General features: G+C 48.6%; 1 protein-coding gene across 14 annotated transcripts in view; it reads right to left on the bottom strand.

Moving 5' to 3' along the window:
- Window positions 1-107: 107 nt before the first annotated feature.
- Window positions 108-17,937, bottom strand: part of PKIG (cAMP-dependent protein kinase inhibitor gamma) — a 102,133-nt gene continuing 84,303 nt past the window's right edge. For 7 of the 14 annotated variants that reach the window (XM_064573216.1, XM_064573215.1, XM_054510110.2 and 4 more), the window contains 3 exons: window positions 16,346-16,402; window positions 4,648-4,821; window positions 108-858 (listed from right to left, as the gene is read on the bottom strand). In XM_064573216.1, coding sequence (XP_064429286.1) covers window positions 779-858; window positions 4,648-4,821; window positions 16,346-16,402 — 311 coding nt within the window. In that variant the 3' untranslated portion in view covers window positions 108-778. Of the gene's footprint in view, window positions 859-4,647; window positions 4,822-5,222; window positions 7,999-13,060; window positions 13,143-16,345; window positions 16,403-17,937 lie in introns of those variants that run through there. The other 7 variants (XM_054510115.2, XM_064573220.1, XM_045885816.1 and 4 more) reach the window with 5 other exon arrangements.

Here is a 17,937-nt window from a genome sequence, read left to right as displayed (position 1 = left end):
CTTGCTCTGAAGCCCAGGGCAGTGATGGGTCCCAGCTAACTGCGGACTTGGGGAAACCAGGCCCACCCCTGCTTTTGCTGTTTAAAGGAGAAATAATCGTAAACCAGTCACACAAATCATCAGCATTTATTTCCTGGGTCCTAGGTGTCACTTATCTTGGTAGAAAGGGCAAAGAGTTGATCAGACAGTTTTGAGCATAAAACCCCTTCCCTAGAAATGGATCTGTGGAGCTCCATGAGGGAACGCAGAGCTGCATAGATGGTCAATTTAACTTATAATGCCTTCCAAAAAAGACCCAAAAAACCAAAAAACAAAAACACAGCTCCCAACCTCTCTGCTGAAAAAAAGTTTAAAGTTTTTAAAAAGTTTAAAAGTGTTTTTAAAAAAAGGGATATGAAGATCTTGACCCAGAAGGTTGGGCTTGGAGAAGGGGGGTGCAGAGCTGGGCTGTGGTTGCTGCCCAGGCTACCTGTGGAGGGGCATTCTTGCGGGGGCTGCTCACTCAGGTGCCCGCTGAATAAATAATGCCCCACAGCTACAGGGTCTTGGAAGTGTACCTGGGCACAGTGAAGAGGTGGTGGGCAAGTGCAGCCTGAGGGTGCAGGTGGAGGGCTTTTCCAGGGTAGGGGCCACGGTGGCCTCTGGGGGTGCCTTTTCACTCGGGCCTGGCTTGTCTGGGACAGGGGCTCAGAGAAGGGGCTGCGAGGCCAGTGCCAGGGCTCCCTGTCCAGGCGAGGACAGCAGGTCTCTTTTCCATCCTCCATGGGCAAGGTCAGACTCAAGACGAGGTGGTCCCATCGCTGCTCTCAGGCTGGTTGCTAGCTTCCTTATCTGGGGTGCCCACCTCTGTCTGTCCTTCTGGAGAGAAGAGAAAAGGAGCACATACACAAACGTAAAGCACAGAAGGCTATCTGGCAGGGCCCAAAGTGGGAATAGTGGATGAGCCCTGGGGCGCAGGACACGAGCTGGATTAGGGGTGGCAGTGGCCAAAGGGACCTTTAACCCAGCCTCTAACATGTTAATATTTACAAAGAAAATGCATGCAGTGCTACTAGTATAATTAAGGTCGATGAAAGGCCAGGATCACAGAAGAGGACGGCTACAAGCCTCCGGTGAAGGGCTGTTGAGGGTCAGGAAGTTTGTGCAGGTTCTCCAAAAGGAGAGGGCAAACATGAAGTCCCAGCATGGAACAGGCACTCAGGAGAACCAGGGTGTGGCTGGGGCAGAGCCCACAGCTGTTTCACTCTGCTGAGTCCTTAACAGACTAGCCTCACCTGGATAGGGGCTCGGTCTTTGCATCTTTAGAGCCCTTCACTAAGGAGGATGATCCCACCCTGTTCGGAGCTCCATGAAATCCACACAGCCTGGAGTGACTAGGGTCATGACCCGGATGAAAACAGCAGGCTCAGAGATAGGCGGTGGACAGAGCCAATGTCTTTTCCACCGAATTTAACTTTTGCCACAAAGCACGCGCCAGGGTTTATAAAGGCCAGCTGTCCTTGACAGGGCCTCATTCTGCCCATGTAGCAATCTGAGGAGGGGGTGGTGGTGGTAGCAAGTGGTGTGGTCAGAACTTGGACATCTGGCGCTCTCCCCCACCACTACCCCCTATCACTGGGGTGGTACCTGTAGCAGAAGCTTGGGCCCAGAGGGTCCTTCTGGACCTCCAGAAGCCTGACAAACTAGTCTGCACTTGGAGCAAATTTCCCAGCTTGTGGTGTTCTATTTGACCCTGAGCTTCTTGCCCTGGCAAGCAGGAACATTCTCATCAGATTCCCTAGTAATTTCTGCTCTGCCTTGTTCTTGCTGTGGGACCTCAGGCAATTTATTTCATCTCTCTGAGCCTTTGCACACCTCCACCTGTATGTGACGGGAGTATAGGGCCCACAGGTGGTCATCTGGCCCATGGGAAGGTCTTTGCCAATGGTAACAATTCCTCTCTGCCAGTCCCAGCTCTCTCTTGGCTGGGGGAGAAGGTGGTTCTGCTTTGTTTTTGTTTTTTTAAGAGTGAGCATGAGAGTGAGCGGGAAAGGAGGAGGGGAGAGGGACAGAGAATCTTAAAAAAAAAAATTTTGACAGAGCGAGAGCAGGAACACAAGCAGGGGGAGAGGGAGAAGAAGCAGGCTTCCTGCCGAGCAGGGAGCCCAATGCAGGGCTTGATCCCAGGACCCTGGGATCATGACTTGAGCTGAAGGCAGACGCTTAATGACTGAGCCACCCAGGCACCCCAGGGACAGAGAATCTTAAGCAGACTCCACGCCCAGTGTGGAGCCTGATGTGAGATTCGATCTCACGACCCTGAGATCATGACCTGAGCTGAAATCAAGAGTTGAATACTTGACCGACTGAGCCACCCAGGTGCTCCAGGGGAGAAGGTTCTTAAGCACTTTGTTCACCAACCACTACCCTTGGGACCCCCTTGGGGCCAGTTTTTAGGGCACAACTTGAAATGCTTCCTGGGAACATACTGCTGGGCAGTGTACTCTCATTATTAGGCAAAGTAAGGAAACGTTTGCGCTCCCCACATATGGAGGTATCAGGAAAGGTAGGATATGCTAAGGGAGGCTTAAGAAGCACCAGCAGGCCACAGACTTGGGAAGGACGGACGGCCAGGCCTTCAGGACAGGCCAAGGCCCTGCCTCCCCATCTATCCGGCTAGGTCTCCATCTCCTGGGCTGTTTTAAGCAAACATTCTCAGCCGGGCCTGCTGGTCAGAATCTCTGTAGGCCCACTCCCTCAGTGAGTCTGGGAGACTGAGCACAGCCCCCAGGCCTGCCTGTGGAAACTGCTTATTGCAGGACCCACTGGAAGGTTCCCTGACCAGGCCGGCCTACAACTCTAGCATGAGTGCTTCACTTCCTTGCAATGAACACTGTTCCTTCCTCAGGTCCCCTTTTTAAATTCTGTCACCCCGGCAGGCCAATGTCCTAGACCCAGAGGACCCAGACACTTCAGGGATTCCAAATTGGAGAAAACAGGTATTCGAAGGGCCTGGGTCCACCGATGAGTGGCTACTACTGCTGAGGTAGAGGGGGACAGAAGTTTCCCAGAGCCGAGGATAAGGATGCAGAAGCTCTGAGCAAGCCCTCTGGCTGCATGCCCCATGTGGGAGTGAGGCATGCTGGTCAGTGAACAGCCCTGGACTAGGCAACCTTTCCCACCTGCCAAATGCCACGTATCACGTGCATAAGACAAAGACCCAGGTGGAGGAAGCCCACAGCCTAGAGGGGTGCTGGGCTAAGCGGGGTTGTGGAGGTGCCGCCTCCTGCTTGAGGGGCAGGTGGTCAGGGAAGGTTTCTCAGCAGAGAGCAGTCTGGGTCTCTAAGAATGAGAGAGGTGAGCCAGGTGAGGGGTGGGTAGGAAGAACCAGCGTGTTAAGGTCCATCAGGGCTTGTTGAGAAACAGATGTGCTTTCCCCTGGCTGGGTCAGAGGCAGCAGGCTGCGGTTAGCTGTGAGGAGTGTGGGCCACAGGACAGGGAGGGCTGACAGACCACTGGAGCAGGGAAGGGCTGTGGGGTGTGCTCTTCTATGTTAACTTGCTGGTGACCCTGAGCAGGCCACCCAGCTTCTTGGGCCTGTTGGTCCATCTGTAACAGGAGTGGGTTGAGTCCATGTTCGCACAGTCTGTACTCTGTGGTCACTTCTGGCTAACGAGCACCAAGGGTTCTAGACTGGAGACTACCTGGGGGAAAATAAGATGGCCCTCTGGGACAGCTCTGTGGGAGACCCATGGAGCCCTTAGTTGCAGTCTGCTGTGGGAGGGGATGTGACACAAACACTGCCTCCAAGGAGCTATGGGGACAGGGAGGAGAGGGCTCTGCCCACTGCAGGAGGGTGCGGGAAGGCTGCACAGAGCAAGGCCCCAGGGCTGACCAGTGGACTGAGCAGAGGCGAGTCCACTCGGACAGGAAGGGAAGGACGGATGTCCCAGGCACTGTGGGAGTGGGCGGTGGCTATTTCCCCCATCCATTCACTCATGCAGCCTGTGGGTTCCAAGCACTCGCTCTCCTAGAGCTCACATTCAAACACATGAAACCTTATTCAGTGCCCGGGCAGGCCCCTCTGAGCACCTGGTAGGAATTCAGCCATAGGACTGGGTGGGAAGGTTCTAGCAGAGGAAGCCGTGACAGGAGGCTCTGGACAGGGCAGGCCTGTACCTTGACAGAAACAGATCCATGGTGGGTGTGGCTGGAGGACAGCAGGTGAGGGCAGAGGGGCCCCTGCTGAGATCCAAGAGGCAGGGCCTGGTCACCTAGGAGGGTGCTGTGACAACTGCTTCACTGTGAGTGCGACAGGGGGCTTGAGGCCGAGACGTGCTGGGACGGGACACTTTGAGTGGGTCCTGCTGGCCGCTGGCTGGCAGGTGGGGACAGAGGGAAGTAGAGGGACCTGGGATGTGTCTGGGAAGAGGACAGGACTGACTGACCGGATGGAGGGGGCGATGAGGAAGGGAAGAGGCCAGGATGCCTGGCCAGGGAGTCCTCAGGGCCTGACACACTAGCGCCCTCCAGCCTAGAAACTGGCTTCTTGGCCATTGACCACGAGACGGGGGCCCGGTTTAAAGTGGGCAGTCTAGGACTTGGAGTGCGGCCCCGGAGCCCAGAAGAGGGACTCGTGTGCAGGAATGAAGACCCATGCGTTCTGACCTGTGCCCTCGAGCGTCAGCTCGCCCATGTCTCCAGCCAGCGTCCTCACGCTCACAGCCTCAGAGCCCCCCTGGATGTCCGGGACCGCGTTCCGACGGCCCGTCCTCTCACAGGAAATGAAGTCCGAGTAGGAGGACTCAACCTCCATCACGCCTGTCGCATCGCTCCTCAGGCCTGTGGGTACAGGGGTAGGAGGACTGGTGAGGCCAGGTGCATCCTGCAGGGAAGACCCCACTCTGGGCCCCAGCACAGATGTCTCTTGACAAAATACCAGTTTTTGCCTCGATCACTGAAGCCAAAACAGTAAAGAAAAGTACGAAGAACAAATCACCCATAATTTCACACCCAGGAAACCACTATCAACAGTTTAAAGAACCCCTTTTGTCTAAAGTTATTGATAAATATCTAGCACTGGCTAGGTGCTGTAGATGTAGCCGTGAACAAGTCAGCCACAGTCTCTGCCCCCAAGGAGCCAATAGTCTGCTGGGGGGCGCAGCAAACTGCCTACATGACCCAAGGAACTACAAGGGTGCTCAGGGCTCCCAGGAAGAAGGCAGGGTGCTGGAGTGACTTACCAGGGTCTGACCAAGACTGGGGATCAGGAAGCAACATTTTAGATGAACTCCAAGGAAGGAGAGGTATTATCTAGATGGGTTGAAGGGAAGAGTGTTTGTGAAGGCTCGGGGGAGGGAAGGGTATGGCGAGATGCAAGAACCAAAAGAGCCATAGACTGGAGTATGCTGGGCAGGGGCCAGATCACATCTGCAACTTGGTTGCAGGTCTTGAAAGATCAGATCTGCATTTTCAAAGAGGACTCTGTATCTGGGTTGAGCAGGGCCCAGAAGTGGGCAAGTTGTGAGGCTCCTGCCGGTCAGGTGTGAAAAGATGATCAGTGGAGGAAGGAGGCGGTGGTGCAGATTCTAGATGTTACTTGGAGGTTCAATCAACAGGACCTTGTATCTGACTGGTGGGGAAGTGAGCTGACATGACTAAGCGGAAGTATGGAGTACTGAGATGAACAGCAGAGGAATATTTGGGGGCACGATGTGGGGGGATGAAGATTCAGAGTTCTATCTGACCACACCAACTTGGAGACGCCTGTGAGCCCTATAAGGGGAGATGCCGAGTAGGTACATGGAGGTAGGGGGCTGGAATTCAGAGATGGGGGATGGTATGGGGAAGAAAGACGGGAAATTAGAAGTCACTGCTACAGAGATGCTTAAGAGCTCTACCAGTGGGTAATAAGGCTAGGGAGAAAAGAGAACTACACATATAAAGAAGAGCCACATACATTTGAAAGCATTAGGGGAATCAAAGTATACACTGCATTTTATAGCCCACTCTGTAGAACACTCTAGAACATGTCATTAAGGTTCCCTCTAGATGAGTTTTGTACACATGTACTTGGATGTACCAAGATCTGATCAGTCCCCTAGAAATGGACATGGAGATACTTCCAATTTTCTACCATTATAGACAGTATGAGGTCTTTATGTAAATCTCTGTGCCTCGCTCTAGTTATTAGAGTACATCTCTAGAATTGCTGGGCTAAAGGGAAGGATGAGGTGATTTTTTAAGCCACATTGTTTAGAGACGTTTCCAAGTTGCCTTCGTGAATACTATAGGTATTTATGACGACAAAAGATGAGGGGAAAAGCCCTTTTAAATTCTGTACTATTCCTATTTATATGCCCACTTGCAGCACATAAGATTGTCCATTTGTCTGCACCCTTGCTAACAATCAGTATTGCGATTATATAAAAAATGTTCACCTGCTAGGGGGACATGAACATTTCTGAGTACCTGGTTTTCTGAAGGCAGTCAAAGCACGCCAGATGGACCTGTACCGATTATAGCAAGGTTTCGGAGATAAACTGTTAAATGCAAAGCAACACCTAAGATAGAATTAGTTTCTGTGGGAAAGAGCAGATACAAGGAAAAAAACCTTGTCAAGTGTGGTTCTTTGTATCTAAGGGGAACTTTTACTTCTAAGACCATTTTTGTAACGGTGGAAGTTCTTATCAGCCCAAGTTACTGTGTGATGCTTTCATTAGGTGACTGACGTTGGCAGAAGATGCCTGGGGCGGGGGGAGCTCAGTAAGTGCTGAGGGGGCATGCACCGTGTGCATGTGTGTGTGTGTGAGTGACACAGAGCGAGAGGGAGGACAGGCTGCCAGTGTGGAGGGCTGGCCCCACATCTCCCCACACTACCTACCTCAGAAGAGACCAGAATACATCAGGGGCACTCCAAGAACGCTCTGCCCCTCCCCGGGCCTGTTACCCCATCTGTAAAATAAAGGCAGGGCCAGATCCTGCCTAAGGCAATCCCCCCAGGCTCCAACAGAGGGTGTGCTCTGACTACTTTTCTTGGCTGCTTTGAGAGAAACAAGTTGCCCTAGTGTTTTGTCTTCTCGGCAAAAAACACCACAACAAAAAACAAACTCGAGTCCCAGAAGGGGTTCCTTCTACAGGTCACAGAAGTTTTACTTCTGCACTCTCCCTCTTGGGAAATGGCTCAAAGCTTCAGAACAGGGGACTGACCTGCTGCAGTAACAGGAATAACATTTCTGACAATTCTAACAGTAATAATAAAGATGACAGTTACCAAGTCATTCCAGGCTTTCTGGTCCTCACTTACTACATTGCCACAGTAGACCTCTCAGGTCAGTGAGGTGAGTTTACAACCATGACTCAGAAAGGTCTTGGGTGGACCCATCTGGCTCCTAGGCCCAGGCTCATCCTCCGTGTTACCCTACTGCTGCCGAGGGCAGGGGACAGACCCTGGGCAGTCCACACCATCTCCCCCAGCCCTGTCTCAGCTCTCTTCCAACTAGAATGTCGGCTCCATGAGAAGAGGGATTTCACCATGCCAGACCAAAAGGCCTAATCCGGGCAGCTGAGCCAACATGCTCTGGCTGCTCCCAGTGCCTGGCAAAGACTATGTGATCAATAAATATTCCTCAAATTTCTGCCTACCTATCTTCCCTCCATCTCTCTTTCCCTATCTGTGGGGATGATAAAGTGACTCGTTAGGACTGCTGGGAAAGGACTCTGTCCGCTGTAGACTGCTGTGGCGTTCTTGTCTGGTATCTCTAGGATCTGACACTGTGGGATGGAGTTACAAGCCTCACCTAAAAGGCCAGCTTCCCGCTGGAATAGACACCCTGGGGCTTTGGCTCCTGCCCTTGCCTTACAAGCTGCCCTCTACAGGGAGCTGACCCTCCTGGCTCAGAGAGGGAAGCGTGCCAAGCGCAAAGCCCAAACCTGGAAAACACCAATGCAGCCAACGTGCTCCAGCTGCCCCTGCCCCATCCTCATCCTCTTGGGGAAGAGGCATTTCAAAGCGATTTTAGGGTGTAGCCAGGGGAGCCCCCTGAGCTGCAGCACAAGCACACAACTTCACTTTTCCTCGACATTTCAATTCTTGCTCTCTGTATTTTTTTTTAAGATTTTATTTTTTTATTTGAGAGAGAGAGAGAGAGCACACGAGAGGGAAGAGGGTCAGAGCGAGAAGCAGACTCCCTGCCGAGCAGGGAGCCCGATGCGGGACTCGATCCTGGCACTCCAGGATCATGACCTGAGCCGAAGGCAGTCACTTAACCAACTGAGCCACCCAGGCGCCCCTCTTGCTCTCTGTTCTTTAAAGTCAACAGCAACAGGGAAATGAATCTTTAGAGTTGAAAACTGCGTCAGAAAATGGTTATTATCAGACTGCTAATGAGAGTGTAAACTGCCAGAGCCTCTCTGGGGAGTGATCTGCTCAGATGCATCAAGAAGCCTCAACTTGGGGCGCCTGGGTGGCTCAGTTGGTTAAGCGACTGCCTTCGGCTCAGTTCATGATCCTGGAGTCCCTGAATCGAGTCCCGCATCGGGCTCCCTTCTCGGCAGGGAGCCTGCTTCTGCCTCTGACCCTCCCCCCTCTCATGTGCTCTCTCTTTCTCATTCTCTCTGTCTCAAATAAATAAATAAAATCTTTAAAAAAAAAAAAAAAAAAGAAGCCTCAACTTTTTTCATATCCTTGAGCAACTAAGCTCATAATTTTTTTTTTTAAGATTTTATTTGAGAGAGGGGGAGAAAGAGAGCACACGAGAGAGCACAAGCAGGGGGAGCAGCAGAGGGAGAGAGAGAGAGAGAGAGAGAGAAGCAGGCTCCCTGCTGAGCAGGCAGGGAGCCCGATTTGGGGCTCAATCCTAGAACCCTGGGATCATCAGTGACCTGAGCCAAAGGCAGATGCTTAACCGACTGAGCCACCCAAGGCACCCCTCATAATAACTGATTCTAAGAGAAGAGTCCAAGTTGTGCATGAAGATAAATGTACAAAGATATTATGGTATTATAATAGTCAAAAACTAAGACACCAAAATGAGCTTGTATATGGACAACAGAGAAATATATACATATTTCACCAATTTATAGCCAAATGAAATACACTTCAGGCCTTAAAATGTTTGTGTATTTTTGAGAGAGAGAACACAGGCAGGTGGAGGGGCTGAGGGAGAGGGAGAGGGATAATCTGAAGCAGGCTCCCCGATGCTGAGTGTGGAGCCTGACTTGGGGCTCGATCCTGAGAGATCATGAGCCAAAATCAAGAGTCAGACACTTGGGGCGCCTGGGTGGCTCAGTTGGTTAAGCGACTGCCTTCGGCTCAGGTCATGATCCTGGAGTCCCTGGATCGAGTCCCGCATCGGGCTCCCTGCTCGGCAGGGAGTCTGCTTCTCCCTCTGACCCTCCCCCCTCTCATGTGCTCCTCCTCATTCTCAAATAAATAAATTAAAAAAAAAAAAAAGTCAGACACTTAACTGACTGAGCCACCTGGGTGCCCCATGTTTGTGAATATTTTTAAAAGACACAGGAAAATGTTCACAATTGTTAAATGAAAAAAATCTCAATGATACCATCACATATTTAAATTACAATTTAAATTTTTTTTGTATTCTTCATAGTGAAAACATTCACTTTATTTTTAAATTATTTCATTTTTGAATATGTGTGCATGTATATAAAACTCAAAAAGGACATGCACCAAAAAGAATAAAATCCTTAGGAATAACCAAGGAAGTGAAAGACCTGTACTCTGAAAATTACAGAATGTTAATGAAAGAAACTGAAGATGACACAAACAAATGGAAAGATATTCCATGATCATGGATTGGAAGAATTAATATTATTAAAATGTCCACGCTACCAAAGCAATCTAGAGATTCAATGTAATGCCTATCAAAATACCAACAGCATTTTTCACAGAACTGTAAGAAATAATACTAAAATTTATATGGAACCAACAAAAGACCCCAAATAGCCAAAGCAATCTTGAGAAAGAAGAACAAAGTGGGAGGTATCACATTTCAAGACAGATGACAAAGCTGTCGTATCAGAACAGTGTGGTACTGGCACAAAACACACACACAGATCAACGGAACAGAACAGAGAGCCCAGAAATAAACCCATGCTTATACGGTCAATCTATGATAAAGGAGGCGAGAATATACAATGGGGAAAAGACAATCTCTTAATAAACTGTGCTGGGAAAACTGGGCTACTTTCTTACACAATATACCAAAATAAACTCAAGATGGATTAAAGACCTAAATGTGTTACCTAAAACCATGAGACTCCTAGAAGAAAGCAGGCAGTAATCTCTTTGACATTGGCCATAAGTGACATTTTTCTAGGCGTGTCTCTTAAGGCAAGTGAAACAAAAAAACTATTGGGACTACATCAAAATAAAAAGCTTTTGCACAGAGAAGGAAACCATCAACAAAATGAAAAGGTAAACCTACTGAATGGGAGAAGATATTTGCAAATGATGTATCTGATAAGGGATTAACATCCAAAATATATAAAGACTTTATACAGCCCAACATAAAAAAAAAAAAAAACCCCACAAATAATCTGATTAAAATGGACAGAGGACCTGAAAAGACATTTTTCCAAAAGACATACAGATGAAAAGATGCTGAAATACAAATCAAAACCACAATGAAATGTCACCTTACACCTGTCAGAAGGCTAGAATAAAAAATACAAGAAATAACAAGTATTGATGAGGATGTAGAGAAAAAGGAACCTTTATGCACTGTTGGTGGGTATATAAATTGGTACAGCCACTGTGGAAAACGGTTATGGGGGTTCCTCAAAAATTTAGAAATAGAATTACCATATGACCCAGCAATTCCACTACTACCCAAAGAAAATGAAAACACTAATTTGAAAAAATGTATGTACCCCTATGTTTATTGCAGCATTATTCCTTTTTAAAGATATTATTTATTCATTTGAGAGAGAGAGTGAGAGAGCGAGCATGAGCAGGTGGAAAGTGCGAGCGTGAGCAGGGGTAAGTGCAGAGGGAGAGAGAGAAGCAGACTCCCTACTGAGCAGGAATCCCAATGCAGGGCTCCATCCCAGGACCCAGGATCACGACCTGAGCTGAAGGTAGACACTTAACTGACTGAGCCACCTAGGCACCTTGTTTATTGCAGCATTATTTACAACAGCCAAGATATGGAAGCAACCCAAGTGTCCATGCATAGATGAATGGATAAAAATGTATATGTACACAATGGAATTACTTCATCATAAAAAAGGAGATCTTGGTATTTAAGACAACATGCATGGACCTAGAGTGTATCACACTAAGTGAAATAAGAGAGGAAAAGATAAATACCATATGATATCACTCATATGTAGAATCTGAAAAATAAGTGAATAAACAAACCAAAAGCAGAAACAGACCTGTAAATACCGAGGACAAACTGGTGGTTGCCAGAGGGGAGGGGGGAAGGGAGATGGGCACAATGGGTGAAGGGAGTGGGAGGTACGTGCTTCCAGCTACAGAATGAGTAAGTCATGGGTATAAAAGGCACAGTGTAGGGAACATAGTCAATGATACCGTAACAGCACTGCAGTGAACACAGTGTAAGGTATAAACTTGTCAAATCACTACCTCATACAGATGAAACTAAGGTAACATTGTATGTCAACTATACTTCAGAAAAGAGAGAGAGAGAATGAAGGAATGAGCCTACAAAAGGAAACAGAGCTAGAAAGAGGGGCTGCTACTAGTCCAGTGCTTTTGCATGCATTGCAACTATAGGTTCATTCCTCTCTCATTTGCCCGGACTTTTTTTTTTTTTTTTTACGATTTTATTTATTTATTTGACAGAGAGACAGAGAGCAGAAGTAGGCAGAGCGGCAGGCAAAGGGAGAGGGAGAAGGAGGCTCTCGCTGAGCAGAGAGCCTGACAAGGGGCTCGATCCCAGGACTTTGGGATCACGACCTGAGCCGAAGGCAGCCGCTCAACCAACTGAGCCACCCAGGCGCCCCTGCCCGGATTTTACTGTCCACAGAGGCAGTCACTTCAGAAAGAGGCTGGTAACAATGTAGAGGCAAGAAGTTCACTAGAAAAACTGGTATATAGGTGACTTTAAAGGTCCAGAGGTAGAGATCGAAATGAGACAAGCAAAACTTTATATTATATTGTTAAACAATTATTTCTGCCTCAAACATGTATAATATTTAAAGATACACACGTTAAATTCCACATCAAGAAAATAATAAGACCCAATACGCTGTCCTCCAAAATCATGTCTTACCGTGTGAAGACAAAGGCTTACTGGTTTCATCTTTCATTTAAATTTCTTGAATATAGTTTTAAATTCAAATTAACATTAAGTTCAGATTTCAGACTGAAAAATCAGTACCATGGAAAGAGATTTTTAAATGCAAGTAATACACATGTGAAAATACTTTGAAAAGTGTAACATGTAACATAAAGCTTAATAATTAAAAGAAACCTCAAACCTCAGAAGGTACAAAAGGAAAAGGCATAAGCACTCAGAGGCCTCCTTGGACTCAGACACCCTCCCCAGGGCAAGCACTTCCTCTGTCCTTCCAGAGAGACTGTATGCAATATATATATATATATGTATGTGTGTATTCCCTCCCCCACGCTTTCCTTTTTATTTCAAACAGAGAGTTGTTTTTGATCTTGCTTTTTTCGTTTAAGAATATATCCTGGAAGTAATTCCAGATCACCCTGACGCCACAGCACTGATTACATCAAAACCCAAGAAACAAACCCAAAATCCTTTATAGCTAAAACTTTTTTTTTCATTGACTGTATGGTATACTGTTGTCTCACTATTGTAGACTGATTATTTCCCTCTTTTTTTTTTTTAATATATTTTTTTCAGATTTTATTTATTTACTTGTCAGAGAGAGAATGCACAAGCAGAGGGAGTGGTTCTGGATCACACTCAGAAATATCTTCCCCACTCTGAGATTAGTAAAGAATTCTCCCTTATTTATTTCTTACACTTTCATGGCTTTATTTTTCACATTTAAGTCTTTGATTTATCTGGAATTTATTTACTATAAGGTATGAGCTAGACATCTACCTTATTTTTCTACTTACCTCAAAACCATTTATGGAATAATCAAACTGAAGGGGATCCCAGAGTTCATCTTGAGAAGCTTCTCATTAATAGCTGAGGAAACTGAGGCCCAGAAAGAAAAGGTGAGTTGCCCAAAGTTCTTGCATCTAGAGGTCCTAACTCTTGGTCCAGAGCTCTTTCTCCTACACTACTCTGCCCCCTTGGGAGCCCCAGTGACATTACAAATCTCCAAGGGGGGTGTGTGGTGTGGTAGGAGGCATCTAGTATAAACATGCCACCCAGCGCTCCTATTCACTAGCTTGGAGACCTTGGATGACTCCCCTCACCTCTCTGGACTCACTTCTTCCTCAGCAGTGTGGGGGTAACAGTAACACCCTGCTGGTCAGGGGGCTGTTGTGAAGACTGAAAGAGACGCTGGGTGTAAAGAGTCTGATAAGGTATGTGGAATGTAAGAGGCATGCAATTAAGAAGTCACTAGTATGGCCTGTTTTCATTGGGTATCTTATCAGCAGAACTGTCTTCTTGACATTTTAATTCAACTCCTTTGTTTTTACTCTATGTTTAATGGTGCATAGAAGGCCCACAACTTATACTTCCTTCTTTTGTTCTTTACAGTGCCGAAGGGAACGTGCGGCCCTGGTTGGTGTGTATCCTGCTACATCTGAAAGGCCTCGCACATGGCTGAAGCTCAGTGAATATTTGATGAATGAGTAAATAATAGAAGATGTTCCAGATTCCAGGGCAGAAAGAGCAAAGGATGTGCGGCCCTGCATCAAAACAGTGGCCAAAGTTCTAGCTCAGTCTCCATGCTGGAGGGTGATCCCCACCTCCCTTCCTCTCTCCCAGCTTCCTTTTCCTCCATCTGAACATAACAAAGGGTGAAATATGCTCTCTACAGCTCTTCTAGTCCTAACATTTTTCTTTCTTCCTTCCTTCCTCCCTCTCATTCATTCATTCATCGTTTACTGAGCTCCTTCTATATGCCAGGCACTGTGCCAGTCCCAGGAAGGGGTATGCACTGGAGACTAAAAAGACATTTACAATCTGGTAAGAGAAAAAGGCACTGAACAGGTAAATGATCATCACAGATAAGTGATAAGTGCAAAGGAAGAAGAGAACAGGTTCTCTCCCTTCAGTTTCTAACACCTCCCCCCAGCTCTGTAAACAGAAGAGGCCCTGGGCTCTGCCAAGAGCTACATGGTCTGTTCCAAGACTGCAGCTATTAGTCCTCATTGCTCAGGCAGATTCCAGTACAACTCTAAATTGTTTTCCAAATATACCAGAAAGGTCATTTCCTGTTTTTTTTTTTTTTTCTTTTTCAAAAATTAAATATTTGCAGAGACCATACAAAAAGAAAGCAAACCCTTTTGCAAAGGACACAGGGCACAGAGTGAGACTTGGTCCCGCGGGAGAGGCTTCCTCAGGGGTGGAGAAAATGCTCTCAAAGGCCTCTCTGAGGGAAGAAAGGGCTGTGGAAACCTGATGGAAATACAAGGGCCTACCTAGCTGGCATTCCTCAAATTCTAAGGGAAGTGGCTTTTCCCTCTGATGGGCAGCCAGAACCAGAGAGGCCCTGAGGCAAGCAGGAAAGTCAGGGCCCCAAACTGAGCACCTCCCAGAACCTGAGAAGGGGCAGGGCAGCTGATTCTAACCACATGAGGCCTGCACCAAGGGGCGGACTGGCACCAAGCTCTATCTAGTGCCTCAGGGGCATACCCAGAGTCGAGTCACCAGAGAGGAGTCTCCTGCCAGGGCAATGCCTGATGCCCAAAGAGTAGCCTCCAGGGAGGCTTCATTTGGAGGCAGTCAGGCAGGGCTTTGGCCTCTGCACCCGGAGGACCAAAGCCATGCGGCCCCAGGGGCAGATGGTGGAGACACAGGCTTCAGGAGGCCACCCCCCCCCCCCCCCCCCCGTGAGGAGGAAAGGGCAGGGTGATGAGTCACACAAAGTCCTCATCAACCTCCTGGTTGTCAGTCCTTATGGACATCCTTTTTCTCAGATGTCCACCACACCCCAGGGGCCTCCCCTAACATCTTGGGCCATGTCACAACCCCTTCCACACAGGTGCCTCCTCTGTTGGGGACTTTGGTGTTATAGGCCCCCTAGGCCCGGGATCAGGACCAGGCTTGGGTCCTTCTCTCTCTCTGTTTGTCCCTGGAAGTTCTTAACCCTTTCCCTTAATAGTATGTGTTGATGACTCCCCATATAGCCCGCGGCCTCTCTCCAGAGCTCTAGATTCGCCAACCTGACTGCCTCCTTCACATTTCAAACTTCACATGTCAAGTCACAAGCCTGCTCCCTTTAGCCTTCCCCAGCTCAGTGAAGGCACCATCTGTCCAGACTGCTCAAGCTGGAAACTTGAAATCATGCTGGACTCCTCCTCGTCCTCCACTCATATATGAATTCCTCACCAGGTCCCATCATTTCCACTTGCAAAGCTCAGCGTGGATCTGCCCTCCTTCCCCCTCCATGGTCACCACCTGGTCTCCGTCATGCCTCACCTGCACCCCTGGTGGAGCCTCCTCATTGCATCCCTGTTCTGCCCTTGCCCTTGGCCCAAGGTCTATCAATTTTCTGTATGAGCAGCCAGGGTGATATCGGACACTGCATATCAGACATTGGGTCATTCCCCTGCTTCATTCAACCTTTGATGCTTTTCTATTCTACATCTGGCAAAATCCAAACTCATCCCACCAGCCCCTGAAGTCCTGCATTGATCTAACCCTGCCTTCCTCTGTGACCTTTCTTCTCATTCCCGCTATCTTTTGGCCCATTTACTCGTTAACTCCTCAAACTAACTATATTCTTTCCAACCTCAGGGCCTTCACAAGACTGTTTTCTCTGCCTGGAACACTGTTACTCTCTTTACAGAGCCTTGTACCTGGATTCCTGGCCCTGCTTTTCAAATTTTCCTTATCTAGGACTCTGACCAGAGGGTCCTACAGGGCATGCAGCCTCCAGAGCCCCTCTGCCCACCACTTCTGCAGGTCGGGAAGGCCTGGGGCTGAGCCACCTGGAGTCTTGTGTAGTGTGGTGGACACGACAGGGGCTAAGGAGTCACCAGCTTCTTTTTTAAAGATTTTATTTATTTATTTTGAGAGAGAGAGTGAGTGAGAGAGAGAGAGCATGAGCAAAGGGGAGGGGCAGAGGGAAAGGGAGAAGCCGACTCCCCGCAGAGCAGGAAGCCTGATGCGGAATTCGATCCCAGGACCCTGGGATCATGACCAGAGCCGAAGGCAGACGCTTAACCAACTGAGCCGCCCTGGTGCCCCCCAGCTTCTGCCCCTATAGCTGAGCAACTCACCTGACCACAGATTCCTCTTCTGGAAGATGCGGATATGACAACTGCCTCGAAAGGTGGCTGTGGGGAATAGTCAGAGCCAGCATTTACAGAGTCCTTCCTGCATGCCAGACTGTGTGCATCTTACAGGCATTATCTCACTTAATTTTATAGCAGCTCTATCAGGTGGAAAGTGTTCTTAATCCTGTTCTGTGGAAGAGAAAGCTGAGGTGCAGAGAGGTTAAGGAGCTTCCCCAAAGTCATACTCCCCGAGTATGGGGTGGGATCGAGCCCGTGCTATTCAGCTAGGAAGCACAGAAATGAATCAGTACCTGCTGGCACGCAATAAGCGTTTGCTAAGCGTGGTCCATCCCCTTTCCTCCCCTGTCTCCAACCTCACAGTAAGGCATTTCTGAAGGAAGGGCAAGAAAGGCATGAAGTCCCAAGAAAATATTCTACAGTGCTGGCTGAAACATATACCCACACGTACTTTCCCCACACTTGAGCAAAATTCTATCTAGAATTTTCAGCTGGAGGTAAAAATCTTCAGAATCTTTTCAGTGATGCTAGGTTGATTCTCTGAATTCTGCCACCAAATTCTATCTTTTGCTATCTAACTTTACAGCAATGGAAAAATAATTACTTGGGGATACAAAGTTTAAAACTCTCACTCCCTCAGCAGCCACATCTCTCCCCGGGGCAGGGCAGTGTTAGTACTGCATGGAGGACTGGGGAGTGAGACAGTGATACAAACTCCTCAATGCGTGAACATCTGTGCTTCTGTAGAGGTCTCTGGAAAGAGGGAGAATAGTCTAGCTGCATTACCGCTTGGGGACCAGGCACACTGGGTGTCCCTGGGCCTTCTGCTCGTTACACACTATCTAAACTTGCTGAGGGCTTGGCTAAAGCGGTTCCCAGGGACTGGCAGTCCCCGGCATGCGGTGGAGGGAGGGCAGGAACGGAAAGTGCGATCACTTCCGTGCAGGCCAGCCAAAGGTCCAGAGGGTGGCCTGTACCCCAGCTCTGCTGGGCACCTCTGGGCAAGGTTCTTCCCCCTGAGACCCTGGGGGTCTCAAATGTGGAATGAAGTGAGTAAGCCGGGGTCTTTGTGGTGGTTTTGAAACATGTCTATAAATGCTTGGGCGTTGCTCCTATTAAGAGGGGGGCCTAATTTGCATCCTTTGAATGATGTGGCCTTAGTGACTTGCTCCTAACTAATGGGATGCAACAGGAACGATGCTGTGTGACTCCCAAGATGGGGTTAGGGGAGGAGACACAGCCTCCAGCAGGCTCTCTTGGGACACTCTTGTCTTCGGAGCTTTGAGCTGCATGTAAGGAATCTGAGGCTGCCACGCTTTGAGGAAGCCCAAACCAGCCCAATGAAGTGCCCACACGGAGAGGCCCTGCTAGGGTGTGGAGAGAGATGCAGCCAGCAGCCTCCGCCTGCGATGGCCCCTAGCTGTTCCAGCACCAGCCACCATCTGACTGCAAGTGCATGAGAGATCCAAGCCACAAGTGCCCAGCCAAGCTGTTCCCCAATTTCTGACCCACAGAAATCATGAGAGAGAAGAAATTGTTACTGTTACTTGAAACTACTAAGCCCTGGGGCTGCAGCG

This window comes from Mirounga angustirostris, unplaced genomic scaffold, assembly GCF_029215605.1.
Source record: "Mirounga angustirostris isolate CCGP_5_RB_7025 unplaced genomic scaffold, mMirAng1.0.hap1 SCAF_10, whole genome shotgun sequence".
NCBI lineage: Eukaryota > Metazoa > Chordata > Mammalia > Carnivora > Phocidae > Mirounga > Mirounga angustirostris.
This window is presented reverse-complemented; position numbering and strand designations above follow the sequence as displayed.